The sequence below is a fragment of the Clarias gariepinus genome, chromosome 15 (genome assembly GCF_024256425.1).
Source record: "Clarias gariepinus isolate MV-2021 ecotype Netherlands chromosome 15, CGAR_prim_01v2, whole genome shotgun sequence".
NCBI classification, from domain to species: Eukaryota; Metazoa; Chordata; class Actinopteri; order Siluriformes; family Clariidae; genus Clarias; species Clarias gariepinus.
The window spans coordinates 27,027,709-27,038,289 of NC_071114.1; the positions used below are offsets into that span (position 1 = coordinate 27,027,709).

Below are 10,581 nucleotides of genomic sequence, written 5' to 3' on the forward strand. Positions count from 1 at the left end.
AGACTCACTTGTTATCAAGTCAAAATTTATTTTAAATTTTACTCATCTTGTGTAATGCATCTTGTGTAAACACCAGGTTACTTGCAATCTGAGGATCCACTGTGTCTACTCACAGTGTACTGTACACAGGTTTCTTTGTACAGATAAATTAAGAATGGATTGTACAGACACCCTAAATAATTTTCTGCACTTATCCAAGGTTAACAAGGTTGTCCTGGTTTTTTTAGTTCTTTCCAAAAGTTAACTTGATCCTGTAGGCTGTGTGTGGTTGTAGCAATGAGTTTTGAGTAGCGACACCGGTTGTAAGGAACAGGGAAGATGTTGAAGAGGCTTTGATCAACCTGACTGGTGAAAGGTATACCAAGATACCACATGCACAGTCCTAAAAATACATCTTCAATATAGACAGCTTTGACATGCTTTGCTCCTTCAATCAGTTTGTTTGGAAGGTCAGAGGACATCACATAGCCCAATCCCAGTGCATAAGGTGGATAAAAATCAGCAGGAAACACATCTTTTGGCAGATACCATTTAGAGCTGGGGTCTCGGAGAACAGCAGCCCTTTTGGCCACAAGGCCCGTCATATAGTTCTCCCTTGGTGCCCGGAGAAGCATGTTTATTAAACTGTTCACATTTAGGAACATATCAGAGTCAATTTTCATTGCATAGGTGGCATTTTGGCAGTAAGTTGCCAGCCATTTCATAATCACTATAGTTTTGATAGTAAGATTTTTATAACTGTCCAGGAAATCACTTTGAATGATGTCATGGTGTTCCTCACTCTCCTGCAAAATCTTCTGCTGCATCTCCTTTCTCCCAGGCTGACCAAGCAGAAAGAAAAGGCTCACCACTTTGTCCATAACCATCTTCTCAGATCCCCAGGTGGTACGGACGGCATCCCGAGACTCCCTGTTGTTTGGTGCCACAGGTACCATTAAGACCAAGAAGGGCTTCTCATTCTGACACCTCTCTGATTCATTTAAAATGTAATGATATTTACAGGGATATGCCACAAGGTATGGAGTTTCAGGTGGACATTTTTCACCTCGTAACACAGAAGACAAATCAGATATCCCACTTTCTGTATTTAACAAAGATGACCAGTGTACAGGAGCTGCGTGAATGGTTGGATTTGATGATTGTATATCTGCTCTTGCAGTGGTGTATGTCGTGTTGTTAATTTTCTCAGAGCGGAGTTTTGCTTCTTCTGGTAAGTTCACATAGTAGAAGAGTAACGCAGCTGAGAAAACAAGTATGAGGAAGGTGGCTTGGAGATAAGAAGACTGACATCCAAACAGTCTTTCCATGAGTGCTGGGCTGAAAAAAGAATTAGATATTAATTAGATGAAAATTATGCTTAATCTTTTCGACTTAAACAAGTTTGATATTTATTAGATGGCGAATATGATGAGCGTATGTGTGTATTTGTGTGTACAAGGTGTGTATATGTGTTGGTAATAAATTTATCCCTGTGTCATGTGGCTCAACTCTAATGGTTTTATAACATTTACAGCAATGGGTACTTTTAGCTGTCTCCTTCCATATCAAGACAGACATAGAGTACAGTAAGTCTGTACTGATGCTCATCTTACCTCCCAAATCTCTTCATATTTGATGTACTGAAAATTGTCATTATCTTCCATGCATTGCTGCTCCTTTCATATGATCAAACCAAGAGACAGTATACTTAACAAAAAAAATTCAGATTTGAAATTTTAATTAAAAATATACATTAGGCTTGTAAACTTGTTCCTTGGTCAGAAAAATGGTCGGAAATGCTTCTTTTAGGAATGTTGCCTTGGAAATGGTGATACAACTGTAGTACATCTTTTGAGTAGATTGTAATTAAAATCACCTCTACAAGTGTTATAATGCTTAAATTACAAAGAATCATACATAATTAAAAAGGAGACATTGCAGAACCAAAAGTTCAGATGTGGAGCTGGTCAACACCTCCTGCGACCTTACAGTTGCAAGAAAAAAAGTATGTGAACCCTTTGGGATTATGTGGAGTTTTGCATAAATTGGTCATAAAATGTGCTCTGATCTAAGTCACAACAATATAAAAACACAGTCTGCTTAAAATAATACTACAGAAACATAATATGTTTTCATATTTTTATTGAACATAACATGTAAACATTCACAGTGCGGGTTGGAAAAAGTATGCAAACCTTTGGACTTAATAACTGGTTGATCCTCCTTTGGCAGCAATAACCTCAACCAACGGTTCCTGTAGTTGCAGATCAGACCTGCACAACGATCTGGAGTAATTTTGGACCACTCATCTTCAAAAAACTGTTTCAGTGTAGCAATATTCTTGACATGTCTGGTGTGAATCGCTCTCTTAAGGTCATGCCACAGCATTTCAATCGAGTTGAGGTCAGGACTCTGACTGGGCCCCTCCAGAAGGTGTATTTTGTTCTGTTGAAGCCATTCTTTTGCTGAATAACTTGTATGCTTTGGGTCATTGTCCTGTTGCATCACCCATTCTCTGTGAAGCTTCAGTTGGCGGACACATGGTCTTACGTTTTCCTGCAAAATGTCTTGATAAACTCTGGATTTTTTTCCCCATCAATGACAGCAATCTGTCCAGGCCCTGAGGCAGCAAAGCAGCCCCAAGCCATGATGTTCCCTCTGTCATGTTTTACAGTGGGGATAAGGTTTTGATGATGGCGTGCTGTGCCTTTTTTTCTCCACACATAGGGTTGTGTTTTTTTTGTTTTTGTTTTTCAAACAACTCAATTTTGGTTTCATCTGTCGACAGAATATTTTGCCAGTAGTGCTGTGAAACGTCCTGGTGCTATTTTGCAAACTTCAAATGTGCTGCAATATTTTTTTCCTCTGTACTGTCCTTCTAAGTACTTCATTCTTGTTTAATGTTTCCCTTAATGTAGATGTGTCAACTATAAATGTTAGCATGTGCCAGACATTTCTGTAAGTCTTTGGCTGACACTCTAGGATTCTTCTTTACCTCATTAAGCATTCTGCGCTGTCCTCTTGCAGTCATCTTTACAGGACAATCACGCCTAGGGAGTGTAGAACTAGAGTTACTAGAGAGTAACTTCCTCTATTTATAGACAGTCTGTCTTACCAGGGACATATCAACATAAAGGCTTTTGGAGATACTTTTGTAACCCTTTCCTGCTTCATGCAAGTCAACAATTCTCGATTGTAGGTCTTCTGCGAGCTCTTTTCTCCAAGGCATGGTTCACATCAGGTAGTGCTTCTTGAAACCAGTACACCCAAAACTGGTGTGTGTTTTTAAAGGGCAAAACAGCTTTCAGCAACACATCTAATATTATCACACTAATTGGACTCAAGGTTGCCTTACTCCTGGCTCCAATTAGCTCTCTGAGAAGTCATTAAGCTAGGGGTTCACATACTTTTTCCACCCTGCACTATGAATATTAACATGTTATGTTTAATAAAAACATGATTGTGTAGTATTATTTTAAGCAGACTGTGTTTTTCTATTGTCGTGACTTAAATAAGGTTCAAAGCACATTTTATGACCAATTCATGCAAAACTCCACGGAATCCCAAAGGGTTCACATACTTTTTCTTGCAACTGTAACTCCAACCTGTAGGTGGATTGTTGATTTGATGCTATTAAATTTTTAAGCTTTGAATTAAATCATTTTAAAGTTATATATTTTAAGCAATTAATATAAAGTTGCTAATTGGTTAAATGTCATGTCCCATTTTCAGGAATGACCCCTAGAGGACCTATAGCCCTATGACATTGTTTGTTTTTGTTTTGAACTGCATTTTCCAGAGTGCACCTTGGTCAGGTGAAGGGTGATTTGCTTGATTTGCTTTAATTAGTTTTTTTTTTTGTTTAGTATAGTTGTTTTGTTCTACTTTAGTGAAATCTTTTGGTTTTGTCTGTTTACAGTATGTTCATTTTTTATTAAAAACTTTTGCACGTACGCGTCACCTGCTAAGCACTCATCGTAAGGCCCTAATCAAAGCATAGCAAAGGTGTCTGACTGGGAGGTTAACATTTACACCGTGGCGAGTGGACTTTGCTGGCAGTCAGCTCGCCATCCAGCAAGACATCGTGGAGTGGGAGAGGAGATAAATCCCTTGGAGTGCCCTAAAGAGAAACTGGGGAAGGTGTGCGAGCAGCACAATTGAGCTGGGAAGGCGCCCGTTACGTGTTCCCGTTAGCCGCAGGGTAGGCGCCTGATGTTCCCCGTAACCAGAGATCCCTGTTGAGGGGACAGTCAGCCCAGAGAGTCCTGCGCCACCTTCCGGCTTCGACAACCCTGTGCTTGGTCCGCCGTCAGCTTCGACACATATATATGAAACTCATGTGAATTATGTCCAAGCCGGGCAGGGAAACGAGCACAAGGTTAGGAAACCTCCAACACTAAATCGGCCAGCATTTCATTTCATTTCATAATCTGTTTTATTGTCTTTTCCCTGTACATTCGTGTGATCCATTGGAGAAAATAAATAAATCCAAATAAGGAGAAAGAAATAAAGCTTAAACATATCCACAAACTCATGAACTTTAAACTTCGAGTTTACACTTACCTGGTTAGGTGACAAAGTGTCTGGATCCTAAAATTTTAATTCAGTGGCACAATGAAGAGATTTCTGAGGATACATGTGTCCAGGTAAAAAGGCATCCTAAAAAGTCTTTGTAACATTCAGCCCAGCCATCTCTCTCTGAGTTTAGTGTGAATAGTCAATGTGCAACTGTTTCTGACAGGAAGTGTCTCTGTGACTTTAAATTCTTTTGTGGGACGCCTTAGATGACAGCATAAGTAACTGAAACTGTTCTGATCTGCCTAAGCAGACTAAAAGGATTTAGGGTTTAGTTAAAATTTCTTGAGAAACCAGTCATTTCCGCTTGTCAGTCAGGATAATGTTCTTTTTTTTTTTTTTTTTTTTTTTACAAATTTCACCCTCTCTAAAGCCACATACAATTACTCAGCTGTTTAATAGTTTTGTGTACTGTTTAAATAAAATGCACACATTTTATAAGGTTTATGAGTGTATTACTTTTACACTGTTTCTAGTAAGGTAGAATACTTAATAATTATTATTAATAAATTATTAATCATTGACTTATGTGAAACTAATATTAAAAAAATTGACGATACTACTACTCCTATTCTTTCTTACTTTTTATATAAGAACGAAAATTTACCTGTTAATAATGTCGAGTTCTCCGGAAATTTCAACCTTTGCTTCAAACTCGAAAAAAGCCATAGCCAACTACAGGGGACATGGGGTTCAACTCTGGAATCACTTTTAATTCTTGTGTCTAACGCTTTACATGGAAAGTTCTTTAACAATGTTTATACCACAATAATATGTATCATAGCACTTTCGGAGCAATGATTCTTATTGGTCAAAAGAAATAATGTGGAAATCATGTGCTGGCGTTTATACATTATTGCTTCTATAATAACATCAACTTAACTTTAAGTATGCTCCACTTCATTGATTTAGAAAACATATAATTGCTCGAAAAGCCTAAAGGAAAAAAAATTATTTTACTTTGTGGGTTTTCAGAATTTATGTGATATTAAAAAAGGTTGGAAAGCAAAACTGCTGCTCAGAGCTGCTATAATACAGTATTATTGATAATATTCTTTTTGAGGTCATTTGAGCGATAATTTGCTATGCTGTAAGACTATGAAATCATGTCAAATTTTTAGGGACACCCTGTATTCATATATTTCTATATATAATTTATAGAAAGCAATAATCAATACAGTATAAATTACAAATACTATAAATTACAATTATACTGTATAAATATTCAGTACAATTGTAATTTATACTATTTAAGTTAATGTTAGGAATGATTTATGTAAGTTAATGCCAGTGTAATTCTGAGAAATTCTCTCTGTATACTTTAATTGATATGAATATCTATGTCCTTAAATACATTTTCTTATCTTGGCCTTGGGTACTTGACATGCTTTTTTGTATGGACAACTCAGCAAGGAACAAACTGTTAGATCTGATGGTAGAGTGAAATGTTGTAAATAGGGCCATATTTAGGCTATGGTTTTACTCTATGTGTATAATAATAATAAATATTATTATTATTTTTATTATAATAATAATTATTATAATAATAATAATAAAAACCTTGCTACATGCAGTGCTAAGCTAACTGAGACCTGTTATAGCACTTGCATATTATTGCTCTTTTTTTTAAAAATGTATACACAATAAATATATATATAAGCAGGATGTTTGGCAGGAAAAAAAATCATTTGTTTAGTTCTAAACGTATTTAGGGTGTTATTTTCACCCAGCAGTTGGTTAACTTTCTGGATTCTTCACTTCTGACTGGATCGTGCTCAGAGCACTTTCGAACAAGTTAATGTCAATTTTTACTTATTTTTTTACTAACTTGTGGTAGAAGCAAGAATATTTTATTGTTCAAATTAATTGCTTTGATATGTTGCTGTAGGTTAATGTGTTTTTCTTCCTCATTCCGTTTTTTGTTATTCAAAAAATTTAAATGCATCATCATTAATCATAGTTTAAAAACAAGCTTTTTTCATACTTATGAAATATTTATTTATAGTTATAAATCCATCATTTAATATATATAATAAGTTTTCATCTAGGGTTAGTTGAGAATTTGAAAAGGAGTGAATGTTTCGTATTAAATCCAGATGGAGCGCCGTATCCTCTCATCCCTCACACGTTAAACAGTGAGGTAAATTAGTCAAAAATATACACTCAATTCATGTTCACATTATGTATTTTTGTCTATTAACCAGAGAAAAAATGTTTTGCATTAAATACATATGTAGATGTACGTCCTTAATAAAAATGCTTGATGTAAGTGTTTTATTGCGACAATAAGTGATGGCATGTAATCCACAGGGGGGGACCAACATGATAGGAATGAAATCTGCAAAACATGGAGATGTCTGGAGCATTGTTCTACATTTTGTGCCTTGGGGATGAGACAAGAGGGACCTGATAGACCTTTTCCATTATTGGAGGCAATGCTTTTGATACAGACACTTTGGTGAGGTTAACTACACAAAGTAGTCTTTTCTCACTTGCGGGTTTCTTCAGCGTACTGTAGATCAGATTGATTGCCACGAGTACTAATCTGTTACATTTTTGAGGACAACAGTTTTTTCACCCCACATTCAATCAGTAATATTTTTGTTTTTAATGTCATTTCGAAGAGAATGAAATAATAGTTAACCAAGTAATAGTTAAAATATTACTATAGGGAATGTTTGATGTCATGTGGGCATTATAAGATTTGTATTCAAAACATCTATATAAAAAGTGTTTAAACATTGTATTAAATGCAAAAAAATACAATTCAAATTAGATTTACAGGGGCCTCTTGTTTTTATTGTTTACAGAGTGTTTATGTTACATTTATTTTATATTTAACAAATGGTCACCTTGGGATTATACAGTATGGTTTGTCTGACATTTTTGTCAAAATTAAGTTATTCACATTTTCTTATTCTGTGAAAATCTATTTACTTTATGTGAAGTTATTATCCACTGGTTTGGTCAAATAAAATAACCCAGCACTTTAACATTTAACCCAGCTAGAGTGTCAATTTAACCAGAATTTAAGAATTCTGGGTTTAATGGTTAAACCCAGCACTTGGGTTTAACCATTCTGAAAGATGGATATGTTGCAGTTAAATTATTATTTTTTTTAAGTTTTGTTATAGACAAGCTTTTGTGCCAGTGTAAAAGTCTAAAAGTTGTGTTTTTTTGCTGTCAAACTGTTCAAGTGTTAAATAATAGTTAACAGTTTAATAAAAATTTATTTTAGAAACTTTTAGGAACTCAGAAACTTACACAAGTGTTGGTTATTTTATTGAAGTAGTAATAAGATACTGTCGCATCTTTAAGGAAAGTTACTGTACCATTCAAATCATCAATACATGCTGAAATCTGCAAAGTTATGTAGACTTAAACATGCTCAAGTTTCTACTGTTCCAAAAACAAGGAGATAGTTCACACTGCAGAACCAAAAGAAAAAGTGATGGAGCTGGACATGATCTAACCCCTACTTCAACCTTAACCCGAACCTCTAACCAATATTCTGCACAACACAGAGCAACACACATTCCGATGGCACTGTCTCTGCTACAGTAGCATCATCTTAATGGGGCATGATTGTTTGAAGACCAAATGCACAATCAGAATTTTTTCTTTACATTTGACACCAAGACATGCCAACTGGACATAATTACTGTACATAGCAAATTTTATGCATGTGCCCGGAATTGCATAATATAGTAATTTTATCATCCATCATTACAGTGTTCACTAATAATAATCCTTTCAGCTACCTACAGTACATTCAGCTAAACTAGGAACAGCCAAGTAACATTAGGCATAAGGTTTTTTTATTTTAAAATTAAGTACTGACCAGGACTAAGCTGTAGCCGCTTTTTCATCATGACCCAAAGGAGACATTTAATAGCTCTACGGGCTGTCAATACAGTTTTTTTCCCCCTTGTAGTATTAGAAAAGACTAAACATCTCAAGGAAATAAGAAATTCTCAGTGCATGCAAAAGAGTGAGGAGGCTGGTGCAAGAGTGGGCAGGAAGAAAATTTAGGGATGGTGTTCTATATCACCAAATACAGAAAACATGGCAACTGTAAGTTTGGTTCCAACTACTGCCCCCAATACCTGCAGGTGGAGGTCTGCAACACTAGGACCCATAAAGACTATGGAAACATTTTGCCCCAAAGAAGAGAGCCATTGTTAAAGGAAAAACATAAGTCCTATTTGCAGTTTGCAACAAACCATGTGGAACAGCAAATGGGACTTCTTATGGTTTTCTTTATGCCACTCCATTCCATATAGGCCAGATTTGTGGAATGCATAATTAATAGTTGTCCCATATTTTCGGATTCTCCCACCTGAGCTGTGGATCTCTGCAGTTCCTCCAGAGTTATCATGGGCCTCTTGGCTTCTTCTCGGATTAATGCTCTCAGTTTAGGTGGACAACCATGTCCTTTTAGGTTTGCAGTTATGCCATAATCTTTCCATTTTCAGACGGTAGATTGAACAGTGCTCTGTGAGATTGGGATATTTGATTACCTAACCCTGGTTTATCCCTGACCTGTTTGGAGTGTTTCTTGGGTTTAATGATGATGTTTGTTCACTAATGTTTTTTAACAAATCTCTGAGGGCTTCACTGAACAGCTGTATTTATTTTGAGGTTAAATTACACACAGACTCTATTTTCTAATTAGGTGGCTTCCGAAGGCAATTAGTTCCACAGGATTTTAGTTAGGGGGTCAGAGTAATGAAAAAAATATTAATTTAAAAAAAAAATTGAAAACCATATATAACTATACTTCCACTTCATAAATATGTGTCACTTTGTGTTGGTCTGTCACATGAAAAACTTAAGTTTGTGGTTGTAAAAAAAAAATATGGAAAAACTTGAGAAAATGTGGAAAAGTTTAAAGAGTATTTATACTTTTGCAAGGCCCCTTTATCTCCAAGGTTGTAGCCCAGTTCATACTTACATAGGAATAATATTCATGAAATGTATCAGTCAAAATTTAGGCCTCATAATCGCAGCGTCAGGAGTCAGCACTGGTTAAAGTGACAAATGACCTAAAACTGGACTTGTGTCTCATGCTTGTGTTACTTGACCTTAGTGCAGCTTTCAACACAGGTTGTTGTTCTTGTTGTTGTTGTTGTTTTACCTTATGTAAGCTAAAAAAAAAATAGAGAATAATAGAAAGAAATTGTGACATGGCCATGACTTGTTTAATGACCTTTAAATGTGTTGATTACTTAAACTCAGAGTAGGGTAGTAACAGGTTACATTTGCCATAACCGACAGACATTTCAGCACATGAAAACTCCACTTCTAACCTGAGGAAACATGTGGCGATGAGTTTAGCTGTTTTATTTAATTTTAATAATATATAACATAATTATATATAATATACTGTGTGCACGGTATATAGTACAGTGGGGCAAAAAAGTATTTAGTCAGAAAAAGAAACAAAATTGTAGACCTGCACCAGGCTGGGAAGACTGAATCTGCAGTAGGTAAGCAGCTTTGTGTGAAAAAATCGACTGTGGGAGCGATTATTAGAAAATGGAAGACATACAAGACCACTGATCATCTCCCTCGATCTGAGGCTCCACGCAAGATCCCACCCCGTGGGGTCAAAAAGATCACATGAACTGTGAGCAAAAATTCCAGAACCACACGGGGGGACCTAGTGTAGTGAATGACCTGCAGAGAGCTGGGACCAAAGTAACAAAGACTACCATCAGTAACGCACTGCGCCGCCAGGGACTCAAATCCTGCAGGGCCAAACGTGTCCCCCTGCTTAAGCCAGTACAATGTCATATGGTCAGATGAAACCAAAATAGAACTTTTTATGTTTGGAGGAGATAAAATGCTGAGTTGCATCCAAAGAACACCATACCTACTGTGAAGCATGGGGGTGGAAACATCACGCTTTGGGGCTGTTTTTCTGCAAAGAGACCAGGACAACTGATCTGTGTAAAAAGTGTGCGTGTGTTTATGTATATACATTAGTGTTCAAAATAATAGCAGTCCAAAATCAGTAAACAGATC

General features: G+C 36.3%; 1 protein-coding gene across 1 annotated transcript; it reads right to left on the reverse strand.

Moving 5' to 3' along the window:
* Positions 1 to 94: 94 nt before the first annotated feature.
* Positions 95 to 4,662, reverse strand: LOC128542893 (beta-1,3-galactosyltransferase 1-like). Its single transcript, XM_053513052.1, has 2 exons — positions 4,543 to 4,662; positions 95 to 1,317 (listed from the first exon to the last, which is right to left on the reverse strand). Exon 2 carries the CDS (start codon positions 1,305 to 1,307, stop codon positions 201 to 203), a length of 1,107 nt encoding a protein of 368 aa, XP_053369027.1. The 5' UTR covers positions 1,308 to 1,317; positions 4,543 to 4,662; the 3' UTR covers positions 95 to 200.
* Positions 4,663 to 10,581: the final 5,919 nt, after the last annotated feature.